Source organism: Sus scrofa, chromosome 2 (genome assembly GCF_054392235.1).
Source record: "Sus scrofa isolate SSC_HxYL_T2T_F1_AM1 chromosome 2, Sscrofa_HxYL_maternal_Yorkshire_Landrace_v2.0, whole genome shotgun sequence".
Classification (NCBI taxonomy): domain Eukaryota; kingdom Metazoa; phylum Chordata; class Mammalia; order Artiodactyla; family Suidae; genus Sus; species Sus scrofa.
The window spans coordinates 77,401,471-77,423,353 of NC_139384.1; the positions used below are offsets into that span (position 1 = coordinate 77,401,471).

General features: G+C 38.8%; 2 protein-coding genes across 2 annotated transcripts; both read right to left on the minus strand.

The window, feature by feature from the left end:
- Window positions 1-1,123: 1,123 nt before the first annotated feature.
- On the minus strand, window positions 1,124-5,541 carry LOC106508078 (olfactory receptor 7E178-like). The gene is made up of 4 exons (XM_013990363.3): window positions 5,412-5,541; window positions 4,048-4,591; window positions 3,664-3,770; window positions 1,124-2,150 (listed from the first exon to the last, which is right to left on the minus strand). Exon 4 carries the CDS (start codon window positions 2,132-2,134, stop codon window positions 1,205-1,207), a length of 930 nt encoding a protein of 309 aa, XP_013845817.3. The 5' UTR covers window positions 2,135-2,150; window positions 3,664-3,770; window positions 4,048-4,591; window positions 5,412-5,541; the 3' UTR covers window positions 1,124-1,204.
- Window positions 5,542-12,401: 6,860 nt separating this feature from the next.
- Window positions 12,402-13,352, minus strand: LOC100511983 (olfactory receptor 7E178-like). Its single transcript, XM_013990369.3, has one exon. It carries the CDS (start codon window positions 13,329-13,331, stop codon window positions 12,402-12,404), a length of 930 nt encoding a protein of 309 aa, XP_013845823.3. The 5' UTR covers window positions 13,332-13,352.
- Window positions 13,353-21,883: the final 8,531 nt, after the last annotated feature.

Below are 21,883 nucleotides of genomic sequence, written 5' to 3' on the forward strand. Positions count from 1 at the left end.
CTTTGTGGTTTTTGCAAACTCTTTTTAGGGAAGAAGGGCAGTGCAATAAGTCGAGCCAAGTTGAAGTCCATCAAAGGTGTCTGAAAACCACCAGGGAGCTCTGGAGCTAGGGTGATTCCTAAGAGTTCGATGAAACTGGGGCAAAGGAGCCAAAGGCTTATATCCCTAAATAATAGAGTCATAGGATGTGGGCTGCCTGTTGGCAGTCTGTAGCTGAAGCAGGTATTTCTAGCAGTTTACTGTGGATGGCTGATTAACACTCAACATTTGGAGCAATATACCCCTCATTCCCTACAGAAGTTATACATATTTTTAAATCACAGTAAAATAACAAAAATTTTACCATCTTAACTCTTTTTTAGAATACAGTTCAGTTGTCTTAAGTACCTTAATATTGTTTTGCACCCATCACTACCATCCACCTCCAGAAGTTTTTTCACCTTCTCTGATTAAAATTCTGTCCTCACGAAACACTAACTGCCCATTCTTCCTCCCAAAACTCTGGCAACTACCATTCCACTCTCTGTCTCTATGAGTTTGACTACTTTAAATGCTTCACATCAATGAAATAATTCAATACATGTCATTTTGTGTCTGGCTATATAATATGATTGGGGAGAAGTTAGGTGGAAGAGGAAGGAGAATTACCAGAAAAATTGAGAATCAGGTTGCTCTGATAGGTACTCTCTACTTTATTCCTTGGGAAACGCACATCCTTGTTTTCCTAGGAAAGTCCCAGTGATGACTGTTTATTCACACTCATTATTAATAGCATCCTATTTCAATTTCAAGATACCCTAATTTGAACTGAAATTAAATAGTCATCATCCTTGCTCAAAAATCATTAAGGAGACAAAATACATTGGATGTCTTGGTTATTAAGGTAGGGTTTGGATGCATGTAAGAAATAGAAGGAACATTATAGGAAAAGCATAGGATCAAGAGTCCTGGGTAATGCATGTAGAAAGTGAGAAGGCTCTCCTATGTGCTATGCAAAATCCTGGATGGGCATCTTGCATCTGGAGCCCAAATAATCATTCAATTCCATCAGTGCTATTCTAAGAGAGAAAAAAAAAAAAAAGAAACAGAAAGCAGAGAGCCAGAAAAGTACACATATACTGTGTGACTGCAGATTCAGATTTTATTGTTGATTATCACACATTTCCCAGTTAGGAACCAAATAAAGATAGCACATTTATTGAGATTAGGTTCTTCTGGTGATAATCCCCCACAGGACATGAATGATGTCTCTGTTTCTTAGGCTGTAGATGAAGGGGTTCAGCATGGGGGTGACAACAGTGTACATCACTGAGGCCATGGCACCCTTCCTGGGGGAGGAGGAGATGGCTGAACTGAGGTACACCCCAAGGCCTGTTCCATAAAACAAGCAAACAACGAACAGGTGAGAGCCACAGGTCGAGAAGGCTTTATACTTTCCACCTAATGATGAGACTCTCAGAATAGAGGATATAATCTGAGTATAAGAATAAAGGATCCCTAAGAGTGGAATCCCACCAAATATTGTACCGATGAAGTAGATTAATATGTTATTGGTGGAGATGTCAGAACAGGCAAGACTGAGGAGTTGAGAAGGGTCACAAAAGAAATGAGGGATTTTCACATCTGCACAGAAGGTGAGCTGTGACATCATCCAGTAGTGCAGCTGGGAGTCCAAAAAGCTTATGGACAATGACACCAGGACCAACAAGCCACAGAGGCGGGGGTTCATGATGACCAGGTAGTGTAGAGGGTGACAGATGGCCGCCAACCGGTCATAGGCCATGACTGCCAGAAGTAGACTGTCCAAACATGCAAAAAGAGAAAAAAAGGTCAGTTGAGTTAGGCACCCTGCATAGGTGATGGATTTGTTGTGTGTCTGGAGGTTCGCTAGCATCTTGGGGACAGTGGTGGTGCTGATACTGATGTCAGCCAAGGACAAATTGGAAAGGAAGAAGTACATGGGTATGTGGAGGTGGGAATCAGAGGTGACAGCCAGGATGATGAGCAGGTTCCCAATAAGAGTCACCAGGTACACGGACAGGAAGAGGTCAAAGAGAAGGGGCTGCAGATCCAGATCATCTGAGAGGCCCAGGAGGAGGAATTCTGAGACATGTGTAAGATTCTGTGGTTCCATGTGGAGTGGGCAACTTCTGAAAAAGAAGAAAGTGTTAAATAAATAAACAAAACAATTTTAGGGGCATACAGATAGGTGTCCTTATTTATTGATAGCTTGATTGATTTACTTATTTACTTATTAATTTATTCTTTTTATGGCCATACCTGCAGCATATGAAATTTCCATGCCAGGTGTCATATCGGAGCTGCAGCTGTTGGTCTCTGCCACAGTGACAGCCAACTCTGGATCTGAGCTGCATCTGTGAGCTATGCTGCAGCTTGTGATAATGCTGGGTCCTTTACCCACTGAGTGAGGACAGTGATAGAACCCACATTCTCATGGATACTCTGTCCGTTTCTTAACTTGCTGTGCCATAACGAGAACTTCTAGTGTCCATACTTTATATTTAAGCAATTCACATATAAAGTATTCATGCTTAAAGAGCATACATTCCAGCACCTTCAGGACTATTTCTCTATTGTGAACTCTTCTCTATTGATTCCTAAGGCACTCACTTGTTTTTTTTATTATACATATTTTAGAGTCATGGGGTCAAAGATGACTGGACAATAAAAGCTACTTTGAGATAAAAAATTCACAAATATAATAAAAAGTCTCCCTACTTTTGAGGAATCTTATAGAGTAAAAAGTATTCTTCTCTCTTTAAAAAATTATTCTAATTAAAGACACTAAAAGCAACTGAAGTTGCCTCTCAAGCAACTGAAGTTCAAACTAATCAATATACTATTGGGGCGTATTTGATAGTGGCCCATCTGGATCCCAGTAGCGGCACCTAAGAGTTGTCTTAGGGAGTTCCCGTCGTGGCTCAGTGGTTAACGAATCCGACTAGGAACCATGAGGTTGCGGGTTCAATCCCTGGCGTCAGTGGGTTAAGGATCCGGCGTTGCCGTGAGCTGTGGTGTAGGTTGCAGATGTGGCTCGGATCCCACGTCGCTGTGGCTCTGGTGTAGGCCGGCAGCTACAGCTCTGATTGGACCCCTAGCCTGGGAACCTCCATATGCCGTGGGAGTGGCTCAGGAAAAGGCAAAAAGACCAAAAAAAAAAAAAAAAAAAGTTGTTTTAGAATAGTCATGGTTTTTCAATCGGATTTTGAATCATTATTCAATTAGTTAGTGATTGATGAAATACAATCCTAATACGGGTTTAATGCTCTTATATCCTCTTATAAAGGAGAGAGAGAGAGGCCTATCATATCCCAGAAAGCTTATCCACAGTGTGAGTCGAAATCGTAAAATGTGTCTCAGACCACACAATCAGATTAACTACCCCTTTCTTTTTGTCGCTCTTTCTCTCTTTTAGTTTTATGATTCACAGTTAAAAGAAACTGGATGTTGTAGATTCTATTAAACAGAAAATAATAGGTCCCTCAGAAAGTGACACAGAGGCTTACTAGCACTGTTTCATCTTTGTGTAGTCCTACAAGACAACGCTGGAAGGAGTGAAACTCCAGGCAGGAAAGTGTATAGTATGGGGAAGACCTATTGCCCACACTGTTTCTGAGAACCAAGCAAGGGTCTATACAATACCTAACAGAGATTTTTGTCCTGGGAACCTGTTCCGTGCCAGGTGAGAAGAGTCTCTGAGACGTCAGAAATGGATGAGACTCGGATGTTTCCCCGCAGGCATTCAGAATCTGCTTGCATGAGGACAAAAATAAAATGTTCTTGAGGCATCTATGGAAAACCAAACCTTAGACCACAGGATAGTTTCACTGAGTGTATGGTACTTCACCTTGATGATGATGAAATGGTGAAAATGATGACAATATATAAATATTACTACAGTGCACCCCTTTGACATAAATTCACAGGCTTAGCACCCATTTTGTTTCACTATTACTCAACACAATGCTATCAACTAGATATCAATTTAGAGAACAACGCTAAAGCGCAAAGATATTAAAAACTTGCCTAGTGTCATTCAGATAACAAGTAGGGCAGATAAGATTCAAAATTAAATTGTGGGTCTATGAATTGAAATTGTCCACTTGGTTTCCCTAAACGTCAGAGAGTTTCAGCAGAAGTTGAGAAGCCTCTTCTGATCTTCCTAAGATAAATCTTTCAGCTGTTTCTCAATTTTTATCCAAAGATAAATCCAACACCATGACTCTTTACTCTCTTAGAGATCAAAAAATAAAAGAAATAATCAGTAAATTACTCCAAATATATAACAAATGAATAATGTCAATGTTACTTAAAATGTCTCAGATAAGATAAGGAAAATCTTCAAAAAAAAAAAAAAGAATAAAGAAGGAAGTGGGCAGTGAAGCAAAGTCCAGGAGAAGGAACAAGAAAGAGAACAGCTTGAATTGTCATGAGTTGATTCTTTCTAGGATTCCTGCATTCAGCTCAGCCTTCCTTTCTGTAGTTGATGGAGCAGGTGACGTCTGAGCCCTCCACCGTGGTCCTCCATGAACCCCAAAAAGAGGAGAGCAGAGTGAGCAGGGGTCTCTGCCTGGGATTAAAAGGAAGAGAGTTTGCTTTTATTATTTTTGTTTGTAGTGGCATGATAAAACTTCTTAAATATGTCTCAACACTTAAACATTTGTGAAGTGTTGATTTTTCATCAAATCCTTCCCTCTGATGAACAGTTGAGAAATTTAGGACCAAAGCCAGATCTCAAACCCCGAGTTGGCCTTTAAATGAAAACGTAATAGATTTTCAAGTCAACTTTCCTTTTGGAGTGATTGCATTTTTCCTAAATAGGCTCTCTGAATGCAGGTTATATCAGCAGGAGAGAGTACTATATAGGTAGGTGCCCTATGAATGGAGCTTCACTGTCTGCATCAAATCTACCTTTACCCCCTTTTTACTGCAAGACATGATGAAATTACTTTAAAAAAACAGTGTTCCTAACCTCAACTGTAAAATGATTATCAGGCATGTTTTCAGGGTGGTAGTGCAGATAAAAGGCAAAAAGCGATGTTAAAAATCTTAACCCAACACCTGGAACATGAAATCCCTAGGTAAAAGTCTGTGATATTTGGGTTACTATAATCATTTTCATCATCATCGCCTTCATGATCATCTGGAGCACTTAGGGAATAGTTTAGAGGAAGCTATTTCTTGCTCAGTTTATAGAAAAGATGCCTACAGAAGTTAGAGCAGTGTGGGAGGAAGAGAGAAATTTAAATAAGAATTCTAGGATCCCCACCAGAACAAACATCAACTTCTCTGGCTTGTGAGCAGTATCTTTGAATTTTGCTATCCTGCCCCTAGCTTTCCCAACTCTCCCCCTGGTTTGATAATGAGAAAACAATTGTCTCCCAGTGTACCTGGCTCTCCTTGGGATGGGCTGTGTCTCTGCTAGAGCAGGATTTTGGAAGGCAGAGGGCTGAGGCTTTGTCCTCGGGACTGGCAGCAAGACAGACTCAGGTGTGGACCTCCTGCTCCAGACAATGACTCTGGGAGGATGACACACACGCACAAATGTAACGATTGGACTGGAGCAGCTACCCGAAGGGCTGGGAAGCACAGGCTGATTATTTACAATGTTGCAGCCTTGAAACCTCAATGCACACAGCAGGTAATTAGCCAAATTTGTCCTTGGTCTCAGTCTCTGAGGATTTGCTAGTACAATGGAGGAAGAAAAGGAGGGAAATGAGTGTATTAGGAAGGATCTATCTAGGCCTTTCATCTTCTCAGGAGGAGGCTGACCTCTCCTCTTCCACTCTGACTTCTAAGTTGTTTATCTCCTCATAAAATTCAGAACTTTTTTTTTTCATTTAGAGATAGAATTTTGTGACATATCTGCAAATCCATTGAATTAGTCATGAGATTGAGAGATTGAGGTTCTCCATACCAAGATTCTGATAGCATTTCTACTTTCTTAGTTAAGATTTAAGACTCCAGGAACTTCCTGTTTTTCTTTATGTGGCCATGGTTTGGGGGTTTTAGATTTTATTTGCTAGGGATTCATTGGTTTTCCTACTTTAAATGACAGTTCAATTTCTAGCTCTAATTTTATTGTTTTTGCTGCTTTAAATGCAGTTCACATTCTAGTTCTAATTTTAAATTTTAAATTCTAGGAAGAAAGGGTGGGGGAAAAATGTAATTGTATACATGTAAGGATAACCTGACCCCCTTGCTGTACAGTGGGAAAAAAAAAAAAATAGGAGTTCCCGTCGTGGCGCAGTGGTTAACGAATCCGACTAAGAACCATGAGGTTGCGGGTTCGGTCCCTGCCCTTGCTCAGTGGGTTAACGAACCGGCGTTGCCGTGAGCTGTGGTGTAGGTTGCAGACGCGGCTCGGATCCCGCGTTGCTGTGGCTCTGGCGTAGGCCGGTGGCTACAGCTCCGATTCAACCCCTAGCCTGGGAACCTCCATATGCCGGCGGGAGCGGCCTAAGAAACAGCAACAACAACAACAAAAACAACAACAACAACAACAACAACAAAAAATTATAACTCTATTTTTCCTGTCCAGTGTATGTTTTTATAGTACACAATGGGGTATTTTGACATTTTTATCTGGTGAACTGCTAGTTGGCTTTAACACTTTAAGGGGGCTCTGAGATGTCTACATTCAGAATGTAAACTGGGACTTCAGTCCTGTCATTCCTTGACCAGAAGAGTATCTGATTCAAGTTCACTTTCATGGCTGTTGAGTTCTTTGAAGGCCAGAGGATTCCTTTAGTTTCTGAGCAAGTGGGCCTCTGACAACATGACAGCTGGCTTCCATCATGGGTGAGGTGGTGAGATGGCAGGAGAGGGCTGGCAAGATGAAAGCTGAGTCTATCCACACCTTCATGTTGGAAGGGACAGCCCATTTTTTTTTCTGAGTTCTATTCATTAGAAGCAAGTAACTGTGTCTAGTCTACACTTAAGGGTATGGGTGTATACAGGGTATGAATACTGGTGGTGGCGCTTACTGGAAATATCTTTTAAGCCACCCATTGCACACGTTCTGTCTCTAGCAGGAAAATTGATTCCAGGAAGAATTAGATGATAGAGTTTTTTTTTAAGTATAGTTGATTTACATTGTTTCTTCAATTTCTATTGTATAGTAATGTGACTCAATCAGTAGGTACCCATTGTCCATCTATTACAAATGTAATGGTTTGCATCCAAAAAAAACCCAAACTCCACATCCATCCCACTCCTTCCCCCTGATAACCACAATTCTGTTCTCTTGATTGTGAGTTTGTTGTTGTTTTGTAGTTAGAATTGTCTGTGCCATATTTTAGATTCTACAAATGTTATCATATGGTATTTATCTTTTTCTTTTTGTATTAGTTCACCTAGTATGAGAATATCTAGTTCCATCCATGTTGCTGCAAGTAGAATTATTTTGTGGTATTTTTTTTTTTGGCTGAATAATATTTCATTGTATATTTGCTTATTTTCCAGCTAGGATTCCAACCCATCACAGCACCATCTTTTCAAGAAATTTTTGATAGAGGAGAACTGGCACATAGAAGAATACACCTGTTTTTGTTTTGTTTTGTTTTGTTTGCATATCCCACCCAGCTGTTCTTGGCTATACAGTCAGGAATATGTCTAGTTTCTCTTACATCAAAAGAGTCCTTCCGTCCATATCAGAGTAAGCCCTAATCATTCAGTGCCCAAGTTCAACAAACATCCAATTTCTGCTCGGGGAGGGCACATCTCTCTCTGAATATATTTTCCTTAGAACTTTTGTATTTGACCTCTGGAAGTCAATATAATGTGCTTTTGGCTTATAAATCATGATATGTCAAATATGGTCTGTGGCAACCTTCTGCATCTTCTCTTTGCAGACCTCCTGACTCAGACCTCTAAGTATGAGACACACAGAGATTGATTTTCCCATTACCTAATAGGTAGAAAACTGGAATATATATACTCAGTTCTGTTGGACATAGGAAAAAAAGTATATAAATGTCAGAAGAAAATTTGGAGGGGATCAAATGATCAAATGGCAGGAGTGTAGAGAGGATTAGGGAAAATATAAGTGGGTATCAAGAAAGTTTAGAATGCTAGAGCAATAAGAATAGTGTAAAAATAAACTGAGTTTATTTCCTAGTGGGAAAAGAAGAGAAGATGATAACATCACTGGTCACTGATACTAGAAGAAATGGTATATGAAAATCAAAGATTGGTTAGTGAATGATTAGTTTTGTGGTTTTCCCAATCCCCACTCCCTGCTATGATGAATGTTCTTGAAGGAAAGTGAAATCTTCTTGTATTCACTTTCTAAACATCCACCTGAGAAATATCTATCCTCATGTTTTGTACCTTTGTTATTGAGAAGCTTTTATCTCTCATTCATTTTGAGTTAATTTTGCATGCTCTTAGGCAAAAATAGATCCTATTGAATATTCATACTAATTGATATAAAACAAACATTGCTTCTTTCATGTGTTTATAGAGCAGACTATATATGGTGCAGTGGTCCAGGGAAGAAGGCAAATCATTGATGTGTATATTAAAAAGTATGTTCAGCTTTTCAAAACTGATGGAAGGGCAGATGTGTAGCAAGGAATTTGGCCCCAAACCAAAGAGAGATATAGCCTTCGACCCAGTGTATGGGAAGTAAACATTAAAATGTTGAATTTTCTCTAGTAATAGGAGAAATTGGTTATTTATGGTGGAAGCTCTGGACCATATCTGATAGTTTATGCTAAAAGATAGATAGTCAGGCCCAAAATACCAACCATTAATGGGTCAGGGCTTTGGTCAATGTGACATCAACCCAACCTCTGGGGAGGGAGACTCAAAATTGAGTTCAACCATATGGGCAACTAATCATGTTTATGGAATGAAGCTGCCATAAATATTCTAGACATTGAAACTCAGGTGAGCTACCTATTTGGTAAGATTTTTTGAATATTGTCAGTTATTGTTGCTAGGAGGAGTTAAGGAGTCTCAACACCATGGAGAGAGGACTAGAAGCTTCATCTCTGAGATTTTCCAGATGATGTCCTGTCTGTATCTTCCTCTACTTGGTTCTATTTTGTATTCTTTTGCTATAATAAAACTTTAGTTAAAAGTACCTGGGAATATACCTGACCAAGGAGGTAAAAGACTTATATGCTGAGAACTATAAAACATTCATCAAGGAAATTAAAGAATATGTAAAGAAATGGAAAGGTATTCCATGCTCCTGGGTTGGAAAAATCAATGTTGTAAAAATGGCCATACTGTCCAAAACAATCTACGGGTTCAATGCAATCCCTATCAAATCACCCATGACATTTTTCACAGAACTGGAACAAACAATCCAATATTTATACGGAACAACAAAAGAAACAGAATTGCCAAAGCAATTCTGAGGAACAAAAACCAACAGGAAAACCAAGCAGGAGGCATAACTCTCCCAGACTTCAGGCAATATTACAAAGCCACAGTCATCAAGACAATGTGGTACTGGTATCAAAACAGACATATAGATCAGTGGAACAGAACAGAGATCCCAGAAATAATCCCAAACACCTATTATCAATTAATCTTTGACAAAGGAGGCAAGAAGATAAAGTAGGAAAAAGACAGTCTTTTCAGCAAGCATTGCTGGGAAACCTGGACAGCTGCATGCAAAGCAATGAAACTAGAACACACCCTCACACCATGCACCAAAATAAACTCAAAATGGCTTAAAAACTTAAATATAAGACAAGACACCATCAAAATTCTGAGAGAGAACATAGGCAAAACATTCTCTGACATCAATCGTATGAATTTTTTCTCAGGTCATTCTCCCAAAGCAACAGAAATAAAAGAAAAAAATAAACCAATGGGACCTAATCAAACTGACAAGCTTTTGCACAGCAAAGGAAACCAAAAAGAAAAGAAAAGACAACTTACAGAATGGGAGAAAATAGTTTCCAATGATGCAATGGACAAGGGCTTAATCTCTGGAATATACAAGCAACTTAGACAACTCAACAGCAAAAAAGCCAACAACCCAATTGAAAGGTGGGCAAAGGACCTGAATAGACATTTCTCAAAGGAAGATATACAGATGGCCAACAAGCACATGAAAAAATGCTCAACATCCCTGATTCTTAGAGAAATGCAAATCAAAACTACCACAAGATACCACCTCACACCAGTCAGAATGGCCAGCATTAATAAGTCCACAAATAACAAGAGCTGGAGGGGCTGTGGAGAAAGGGAACCCTCCTGCACTATTCGTGGGAATGTAAGCTGGTACAACCACAATGAAGAACAGTATGGAGGTACCTTAGAAATATACACCTAGAACTACCATATGATCCAGCACTCCCACTCTTGGGCATATATCCAGACAGAACTTTCCTTGAAAAAGACACATGCACCCGCATGTTCATTGCAGCTCTATTCACAATAGCCAAGACATGGAAACAACCCAAATGTCCACAGAGAGATGATTGGATTAGGAATATGTGCTATATATACACAATGGGATACTACTAAGCCATAAAAAAGAATGAAATAATGCCACTTGCAGCAACATGGATGGAACAAGAGACTCTCATCCTGAGTGAAGTAAGTCAGAAAGACAAATACAAATACCATATGATATCCCTTACATCTGGAATCTAATATATGGCATAAATGAACCTTTCCACTGAAAGGAAAATCATGGACTTGGAGAAGAGAGTTGTGGTTGCCACAGGGGAGGAAGAGGGAGTGGGATGGATGGGGAGCTTGGAGTTAATAGATGCAGACTCTTGTGAGATCCTGCTGTGTAGCACTGGAAACTATGTCTGGTCACTTTATGATAGAGCTTGATAATGTGAGTAAAAAGAATGTATACATGTACGTGTAACTGAGTCCCCATGCTGCACAGTGGAAAATTGATAGAACACAGTAAACCAGCTCTAATGGTAATATATAAAAATCACAAAACATACAGCAATTTCAAGTGTTCTGTGAGTCATTCTATTGCATTATTAAAACTTAGGAAGTACGCTCATCTGAATCCTTCTAGAGAAATATTGAAATGAGGGTGCTCTCAACTTTGTAGCCACTGTACCTGAAATGAAGTTGGCCCAGGGACCACCTGAACTTGTGGCTGGTGTCTGAAATGAGGGCAGTCTTGTGAGGTTGTTCTTCCAGCTTTATGTTTTGGCAAACTCTTTGTATGGAAGAATGGGATTTGAAAAACCCAAGCTAAGTTGGAGTCCATCAAAAGCCTCTGGAAACCAGCAGGGGCTCTGGAGCTAGGATGATTCCTAAGAGTTGGCTGGAATTGGGACATAGAACCAAACACTCACATCATAGAGTCATCAGATGTGGCTGCCTTGTGGCACTCTGTACCTGAAGCATATCCCTCTAGATGTAGATTGCTTAGGGTTGAGTAATACTGAGCATTTGGATAATTTTTTTTTATTGTGGTAAAAAAAACATAACATTGGATTTTCCATGTTACCCATTAAGTGTACGTTTCAATTCCCTTAAGTACATTCATGTTATTTTGCAACCACCACAACCATCTATCTCCAGGACTTTTTCATCTTCCCCTACTGACATTCTATCCCCCTGAAACCTAATTCTCTATTTCTCTGCCCATGGCAGCAAATACTCTACTCTCTGTCTTTATGACTTTGACTAAAATGGGCATCTCATATCAACAGAAACACTCAATATTTGTCACTTTGTGTCTAGCTATGCAATATGTTGGGAGATGTTAGATGGAAGGGGAAGCAGAATTATCAGAAAAATTGAGAGTCAACTTTTTGCTGTAGGTACTCTGCCATCTACACCTTTGAGGAATCATACCTCCCAGTTTTTGGAGGAAAGTCAAAGTTGAAAACTCAGTATTAATAGTGTCCACATCAATGTAAAATGCCATGGATTAGATAAAAATTAGTCATTCTACTTGATAAATAATCCCATCAAGATCATTAAGAAACAAAAATATGCTACTAAATATCTTGGTACTTATTGTAGAGTTTAGAGTCTTCTAACAAATAGTGACAATAAATCATAGGAAAAGTATAGAAGCAATAAATAACAAAGATGATAGATCTATGATTATTTTGGAGTGATAGAAACAAGCCTCCCTGAGACCAGTACATATTCATTATGTATCAGTGAATGATACATAAAGAAAGTGAGAAGTATATCCTGATGCGCTATGCAAAATCCTGGAAGGGCTGTGATTTATGTGGAGAGTCCAAAATAATTACCCAATTCTATCAAACCCATTCTAAGAGAACAACTTGTGTAAAGAGAAAACAGAAGACCAAATAAGTACATATACACTATGTGACAGAAAATTCAGAAATTCTTGTTGCGTATATTTGATTTTCCCACCTTTTGCAGTCTTATTTACCCAAATAAGGATGGCATAGATGTTGAGATTAGGCTATACTCCTAATAGTTCTCCACAAGGCACTCTTGATGTCCTTGTTTCTTAGGCTGTAGATGAACGGGTTCAGCATGGGGGTGACAACAGTGTACATCACTGAGGCTGTGGCACCTTTGCTGGGGGAGGAGGAGATGGCTGAACTGAGGTACACCCCAAGGCCTGTTCCATAAAACAAGCAAACAACGAACAGGTGAGAGCCACAGGTCGAGAAGGCTTTATACTTTCCACCTGATGATGAGACTCTCAGAACAGAGGAAAAAATTTGAGTATAAGAATAAAGGATTCCTAAGAGTGGAATCCCACCAAATATTGTACCAATGAAGTGGGTTAATATGTTATTAGTGGAGGTGTCAGAACAGGCAAAACCGAGGAGTTGAGAAAGGTCACAAAAGAAATGAGGGATTTTCACATCTGCACAGAAGGTGAGCTGTGACATCATCCAGTAGTGCAGCTGGGAGGTTAAAAAGCTTATGGACAATGACACCAGGACCAACAAGCCACAGAGGCGGGGATTCATGATGACCAGGTAGTGTAGAGGGTGACAGATGGCCGCCAACCGGTCATAGGCCATGACTGCCAGAAGTAGACTCTCCAAACATGCAAAAAGAGAAAAAAAGGTCACTTGAGCTAGGCACCCTGTATAGGTGATGGATTTGTTGTGTGTCTGGAGGTTCGCTAGCATCTTGGGGACAGTGGTGGTGCTGATACTGATGTCAGCCAAGGACAAATTGGAAAGGAAGAAGTACATGGGTGTGTGGAGGTGGGAATCAGAGGTGACAGCCAGGATGATGAGCAGGTTCCCAATAAGAGTCACCAGGTACACGGACAGGAAGAGGTCAAAGAGAAGGGGCTGCAGATCCAGATCATCTGAGAGGCCCAGGAGGAGGAATTCTGAGACATGTGTAAGATTCTGTGGTTCCATGTTGAGTGGGCAACTTCTGAAAAAGAAGAAAGTGTTGAACAAATAAAACAATCATAGAGGCACTCAAATAAGCATCCATAATTTCACAAATAAAGTATTCACCTCTGAGGACCACACAACTCAGTTCCTTCAGCAGTATTTCTCATTTGCGAACTCTTCTTTACTGATGCCCAGAATACTCACATGTTTCTTTATCACACCTATTTTAGAGGCATGAGGCCAAAGAATACTGGAGAAGTTAGGATATTTTGAGATGACAAATCCACGAACACACTCAAATATCTCACCCTACTTTTGAAGAAAACATATAGAATATGTTTCCCTTTAAAAACATCATGCTGATTTTCTTTTCTTTGGAAAGGTTCCTTTGTGCCATATATTAGATTCCAGATATAAGTGATATCATACGGTATTTGTCTTTTTTCTTTATGACTTACTTCACTCAGGATGAGAGCACTGGGAACTCTGTGTAGTCACTTATGATGGAACACTTAACGTGAGAAAAATGAATGTATACATGTATGTGTAGGTCACCATGCTGTACAGTAGAAGAAAATAGATATATAAATAAATGATAAAAAATAAAAATAAAAACATTATTCTGGAATTCCCTTTGTGGCTCAGTGGAAACAAATATGATTAGGAACCATGAGGTTGGGGGTTTGATCCCTGGCCTTGCTCAGTGGGTTAAGGATCTGGCTTTGCTGTGAGCTGTGGTGCAGGTCACAGACATGGCTCAGATCTGGTGTTGCGGTAGCTGTGTGTAGGCCGGCAGCTGTAGCTCCGATTGGACCCCTAGTCTGGGAACCGCCATATGCCACAGGTGTGGCCCTAAAATAAAATAAAATAAATAAAAACATCATTCTAATTCTATTTATTTTAATAAATAAAAACATCATTCTAAAAAGCACTCAAATGTACTGTATCTTATCCAAGGGCATTTCAAGAAATTCCCTTGGTTTCTAGTGTTGTCCTAAAGAACTAAAACCACATTCATTGAAGTATAAATTAAAAACAAATGTTCATAATCTTATAACATTTTTATACACCAGGGATCTTTAAGGTTTTTTCATCTATATTTGGTTTTATTACATTCATTTTCCATGGAGATAAGTGGTCATGCAAATTCATGGGTTGTCTGGTCAAAGTCCCTCAAAAATAACTCAAATATAAATATTTCGCTTTGACGGACATCACTTTTGATAAATATATTTTCATTTATTTAATTTATTTATTTCAACATTTTTTGGGGGTGTAGTTGATGTACAACTTTGTGTTAGTTTCAGGTGTATAGCAAAGTGAATCTGTTACACATATATGCATATCTACTCTTTTTCAGATTTTTTTCTCATTGAAATTATTATGGGAACATTGAATATATTTCCCTGTGTTATACGGTAGGTTCTTGTTATTTATCCATTATCTATATAGTAGTGTGTAGAAGTCAATCCTGAACTCCCAGTTCTTCCATGCCCCCAATGGTTTCACTTATGGTACTCTTAAGACTAAAATTAAAAAAATATATTTTTTTTCTATTTTATAAATTCTTTTGTACCATTTTAGAAATTATATCCCACATATAAATGATGTTATATGATATTTGTCTTTGTCTGTCTGACTTATTTTACTCAGTATGATAATCTCCAAGTCCATCCATGGTGCTGCAAATGGCATTATTTCATTCTTTATGGCTGAATAATAGTCCACTGTAAATATGTACCATATTTTCTTTATCCACTCCTCTTACAATGGTCATTTATGTTGCTTCCTCATCTTTGCTGTTGTAAATAGTGCTGCAATGAGCATTGGAGTGCATGTATCTTTTCAAGTTTTGATCTTCTCCATGTATATGCCCAGGTGTGGGATTGCTGGAACTTATTGTAGTTGACTTGTATTTTTTTAAGTTATCTCCATTCTATTTTCCATAGTGGTTGTACTAATTTTACATTCCCCCCAACATCATAGGATAGTTTCCTTTTCTCCACACCCTCTACAGTATTTATTTTTTTGTAGGCTTTTTGATGTTATGCATTTTTTTTTGTCTTTTTTTTTTTTTTTTTTTTTTTTTTTTTTGCTGTTTCTTGGACCGCTCCTGCGGCACATGGAGGTTCCCAGGCTAGGGGTCAAATTGGAGCTGTAGCCACCGGTCTATGCCAGAGCCACAGCAACGTGGGATCCGAGCCGCATCTGCAACCTATACCACAGCTCACGGCAAAGCCAGATCGTTAACCCACTGAGCAAGGCAGGGACCGAACCCACAACCTCATGGTTCCTAGTCGGATTCGTTAACCACTGCGCCACGACGGGAACTCCATGTTATGTATTGTTACCATATAAAGATATAAATATCCAATAATACTTAGAAATCATGTTTATTACTGATAAAACTTGAGAGTTTTTGCTATTTCTGAATGATCTTATTCTCCTGAACTTCAGTTGTCTAAAGGTAGGGATTGTTATGAAGTGGGTACATGCATTTTTCTTTCAGTGTTTCCATAAGATTCTTATTGATTTATGCATTCACAATCAGTTTTCTTAAAAACATTCTTAAAAAGTGTTACACTATGTGTACAGTTTTCTGAGTTCTTGTCTACAAAAGTATTGTCTTTTATGCCTCTCTGAAGTACATATATCTATTTCAGTATTTAAAATAAGCATACCTTATTTTAAGGGATAAACTTCATTTTATCTTTCAACTTTATTATGACACAGTTAAAGAAATTCTTGTGCTACACTCCATATTACATATTTCCTAAATATATATGCATACAAGATAACTGTTTGAATTGCAAACATTGAAACCTGAGAAATTATAATATTGATTGCCTACAATTATTTTCCTGCTGAAAAAAATTCAGACAAAATCAACTACATACTCCGATTGTCAAGGTTAAGTTAGAAAGACCCCTGAACCCGACAAGCAATAACCCATTCATGATATATGCACATGAAAATTTCTGTCTTAGATAGGGAATGGTATTTCCATATCTCACATTTATAAAATGAGCTGGAAAATGCATTACTATTTAAAGAAACCCCCATCATCCACAATATTTATGCAAAAATCCCCCTGAAAACCACTTGGTCCATTCTGCTCATTCTCAACTGAGCTCACCAAATGCCAACGGAAGGAATCCATGGTTCTACTTCCATTTGCTCATCTGAGAGTAAAGCAGGTTTCAAAAGAAAACAATTATTCCGCTCTGGTGGGACTGAGCCCTGGGTTTGGAATCAGGAGGCATTTGTCTAAGTCCCACATCTTTCACCCACTAATTGTAGAGTGTGTGTAAATCTCTTCACTTTGTTGCACTGATATCTCTCATATTGAAATAGAATCATTAACTCCCCTTTTTAGGACAGTGTAGTGTTGTCTATCCCCCCTTTTTAAATTAGAGTATAGTTGATTTGCAGTGTTATGTCAATTTCTACTGTGCAGCACAGTGATCCATATATGTATGTGTACACACACACACACACTCTTCATCACATACTGTCTCCAATCATGTTCTATCCCAAGAGATTGGACATAGTTGAAGAGATTGGACTTCACTGCTTATCCATTCTAAATGTAATAATTTGCATTGACCAACCCCAATCATTTAACCATCTTGAGTTCCTGTTTATGGAATAATAATAAAATTGACAGAAGACAGATTTACAGGAGAAAAAGAAACATTTGAATTCATGCACATTGAGGTTGCACAGAAATCAGACTTAAGAAGTGCCCAAAGAGGCAATTTTATACTTTTTATATAAATAAACAATAAATTGATGATGAATTGACAGGACAAAAACACTTAGTTTTGAGGTGCTTAGTAAAGAATCTAAAGAGTTTGGACTTGGGGTTATAAATTAAAGAAATGGCAAGGTTTGTTTATAGAGGCTTCTAGGCTCCTAATTCCCTATCACTGATGGTAAGGAGGTCCTTCTACATCCAGATGCAGTGCATGCCCCTTTCATAGGAGAGATTTATTTCCTGCTTCTCAGGGAGAGAGAGGAGATCAGAGCTTCTTTCTTGTATTGTCTGCTTTTCAACCATATTCAATTCAAACTAATCAGTATACCATTTCAACATGGTATTTTATGCCTCCCATCCTGATCCCAAATAGTGGCATCTAAGAGAGGTCAGTGCTTAATAAATATTCAGTCATAGTTTTAAACTAGAATTTGAATCTTTACTGCAGTAGTTAGGAATTGATGAAGTACATCCTAATAAAGGTTTGATGATCTTATATTCTCTTACATGAGAGAGAAGGAGAGGCCTGTCCTCTATCAGGGAATTCATTTACAGAATGAGTACAAATCCTAAAATATGTCTCCATCCACACAATCACATTAACTACCCCTTTTCCTTCTCTCACTCCCTTTTTTATGATCTACTGTGTTTTTAAAAAATTGAATTTGTAGATTTGGTTAAACAGAAAATAATAGCTCATGTAGAAGGTAACAAGAGGCTTACAAGCACTGTTTCATCTTTTGTCTCATCCTACAAAACATCAATGGAAGGAATGAAAGTACTGGCAGGAAAGTCCCCAGTATATGCAAGACCTGTTGTCCATGCTCTGTTTCTGAGAAGCAAGCGGGGCGTCTATTCCACACCTAACAGAGATTTTGGTTCTTGTAGCCTATCCTGTGCCAAGAAAGGAGCAACTCTGAGGAATCAGATATGAGTGAGACTTTGTTGTTTCCTTCCAGTCACTCAGGATATACTTGCTTTAGGACAAAAAAAAAAGTTCTCTCATGATCCAGGGAAAAACTAAACTTAAGATCACAGACTGTTTTCACTGAGTTGAGTAATTGGTAGTTAAACTTGATGATGATGATGATGATGATACCTCAAGTTCACTTTTCTCTTGCTGTAATGCAGTCATTATACATGTAGTCACATGCTTAATATCCATTCTGTCTCATTCTCACTCAACATGGTTGTATCAATGGTATATCAATTTAGATGACAAATGTTCGGGATCAAGATATTGAGAACTCACCAGTGTCACTCAGATAATAAATAGAGCATGCAAGATTCAAAATTAAATTGTGGATCTTGGAGGCCCACATATTGAACTTCTCCACTCTGTTCCCTAAATTTCAGAGAGTTTAAGCAGAGGTTCAGAAGTCCCTTCCAAGCTTCCTAAGGTGCTCCTTTCAACTGTTTTCTGCCTAAGAAATGAACCCAACACCCTGACTCTCTACTCTTTTGGTGATCAAAGGTATAAATGTTAAGAATGAACAGCAAGTGGACTGTGAAGCAAGTCCAAGAGCAGGAACAAGAGAGAAAACTGCCTTGAATTGTCATGGCTGATTTTTTTTCTTGGATACTTGCCTTCTGATCAGCTTCCCTTCCTATGGTTGTTGAAGCGGGTGCAACCCATGCCCTGCACTGTGGTCCACCATGAACCTCAAAAGGGAAGAACCCTGTGTGCAGGGGTCTCTGCCTAGGATGAAAGGGAAGAGAGTTTGCTTCTTGTTCTTTTTGTTCCTAGTGGTTATATAAAGCTTGTTAAATATGTCTCAAATCCTCAACATTTTTCAAGTACCTATTTCCCATCAAATGCATCCCTCTTATGAACTCTTGAGAAATTTAGGACCAAAGCCAGATCTCAAACCAAAGTTTGCCTTCACATGCAAACTTAAGAGGTTTTCAAGTCAATTATTCCTCATAGAGGGATGGCATTTCTCCTAAATTCAGCTCCCAGAATGCAAATTGTGTTGGCAGGAGAGAGTACTGTGTAGATGCCCTATGAATGGAGATTCACTGTTTGTATTCAAATCTGACTTTATCCCATTTCTACCCCAAGGAATGATAAAAACTGCTTTAATACACTGTGTTCCTATCTTCAACTATAAAATGATGATAAAACATTTTGTTTTGTGGGGTGGTAATACATATAAAAGGAAAGAAAGTACCTAAAAATTTTTGCCCAGAGCCTGCACATGGAATCCCTAGGTAAACGTCTGTGATATTGTGGTTACTGTCATCATTATCAGCATCATCACATTCATCACATCCATGGAGCACTGAAGGCGTCATTTAGAGTGACCTATTTCCTATTCAGGTAGAAAAGATGCCAATGGAAGATAGAAGCAGTATGAGGTGAAAACAGAATTTTAAACAAAAGTTCTAGGATCCCTGCCAGTACCAACAACCTCAACTTCATAGGTGTCTGAGCTGAATCTTTGCAATTTGCTATCCTCCCTCTGGCTATCCCAACAGTCCTCCCAGTTTGATGATGAGAAAACCAGGCTCCCCAACCCCTCCTGCATTCACTGTATCTCATTGCACCTGGCTCTCCCTGAGCTGTGCTGTGTCTCTGCTGGAGCTGGACTAAGGAAGGCAGATGGCATGTCTCTCCCCTACCTGGTGTTGGATGAGGGCTGTGGCTTTGTCCTCAGGACTAGCAGGAAGACCACCTGGTGCAAACAACTCCAGGAAAAGGAGACAAACACATATGGATCTCATTGGACTAGAGTTGGCTAAATAAAGAGCTAAGAAGCACAGTCTGATTATTTACAGTATAATGACCTTGAGACCTCAAGGTACGCAGCAGATAATTAGCCCAAAGTCTCCCAATCTCTGAGGATTTTCCTATTTAATGGAGGAAGAAAATGTGAACAGTGAATATATTAGGAAGGATCCAGGCCCTTTGTCTTTTCGAGAGGAAGCTGACCTCTACTCCTCAATGCTGATAAGATAATGTGTATCTTATTGCATTCAGGCACTGCTTTTTTCAGTTAGAGAAAGTAATATGTGACTTTTATCTGCAAATTAACTGAGTTAGTCATGTAATTTAGTGAGATTGAGGTCTTCCCTACCAAGATTCTGTTAATATTTCTATTTTCTTAGTTAAGATTTCTATCTCTGAGTACCTCCTGGTTTTATTATTATTATTATTACTACTACCACTATTATTAAATTATAGTTGATTTACAATGTTTCAAGTTCTGTTTTACAAGAAAGTGACCCAATCACACATATTTCCCTGTGCTGTACAGTAGGATCCCATTGCCCATCGATTCCAAATACAAGAGTTTGCATCCAAAAAACCCCCAAATGCCCATCCATCCCACTCCCTCCCCTTTCCCCCTTGGGAGCCCCAAGTCTGCTCTTCTTGGCCATGATCTATTTCTGTTTTTTGTCTGTTTGGTTCTTATTTTTATATAGGATCATCTGTTCTATATTTTAGTTTCCACAGATAAATGGCATCTTATGGTATTTGTCTTTTTCTTTCTGCCTTACTTCACTTAGTATGAGAGTCTCTGGATCCATCCATGTTGTTGCAAATGGTATTATTTTGTCTTTTTTTTATGGCTCAGTAGTGTTTCATTGTAATATGTACCACATCTTCTTAATCCATTCATCTGTCAATGGACATTTAGGTTGTTCCCATGTCTTCGCTATTGTGAATAGTGCTGTTATGAACGTAGGGGTGCATGTTTCATTTTCTGGTTTTCTTTTATAGTATTGGTTTGTGATTTTGGATTTTATGCCTTGCATATTTATGGGTTTTTTTTTTTGCTATTAGAGTGATTGTTCAATTTCTAGTTCTAATATTATGGATTTAAAAATTTCAATTATAATTAATTTAAATTCCAGTTCTAATTTTTCTTTCCAGTTGATATATGTTGTGACATTACACAACCGGCTATTTTGACATATTTATCTGGTAACTTACTATTTTGCTTAAACAGTTCAAAGGGTCTCAGAGATGTATATATTCAATAGGTACACCAGGGCTGAAATCCTGTCAAGATTTGACTAGGAGAGTATCTGATTCTAAGCTCCCTTGAATGGCTGTTGAAATAATTGAGTTCTTTGAGAGCCAAAAGATTCCCTTAGTTTCTTACAAAGTGGGCCTCTGACAATATGGCAGTTGGCTTCCCTGATGGAAGAGAAGTGAAGTGGTGGGATGGCAGGAGAGGACTGGCAATATGAAAGCTGACTCTACACATTCAGTGTTGGAGAGGACAGCCCCATATTTTTCCAAAGTCAATTCACTGGAAGCAAATCACTGTGTTCAGTCCACACTCAAGGAGATTGTTATATACAATGGTATCAATACAGGAAGTGGGGTTTATTGGGAGCATCTTTGAAGCCACCTCCACACAGCCTTTACCCTCTATGAGGACAGTTGTCCCCTAGAAGAATAGACAATAGAGATATTCCTCTGTTTTCCAGCTGGGTCTCCAACCCATCACAATACCTCTTCAAGAAATGTTTGCTAGAGAACTGGCACATGGAAGAAATTGCCCTCTTTTGGGCACTTCTGCCAGTGCCACCAAGCTGCTACTGGCCATTACAGTCAGAAATACCCTCTTGTTTTTCTTACGCCAACAGCGTTTTTCTATTTTTTTTCAGAGTAAGCCACAGTCCTTCAGTGCCTGAATTCAACAAACATTTTATTTCTGCTTAAAAAGGAGGTATACCTCTCTCTCTCTCTCTCTCTCTCTCTCTCTCTCTATATATATATATATATATATATATATTTTTTTTTTTTTTAGATCTCTTATCTTTGAACTCCTGACGTCATTACGCAGTGCACTTTTTTTTTTTT

Coding starts and splice junctions, on each gene's coding strand:
- LOC106508078 (XM_013990363.3), bottom strand. CDS start 2,134: ATGGAACCACAGAATCTTACACATGTCTCAGAATTCCTCCTCCTGGGC.
- LOC100511983 (XM_013990369.3), bottom strand. CDS start 13,331: ATGGAACCACAGAATCTTACACATGTCTCAGAATTCCTCCTCCTGGGC.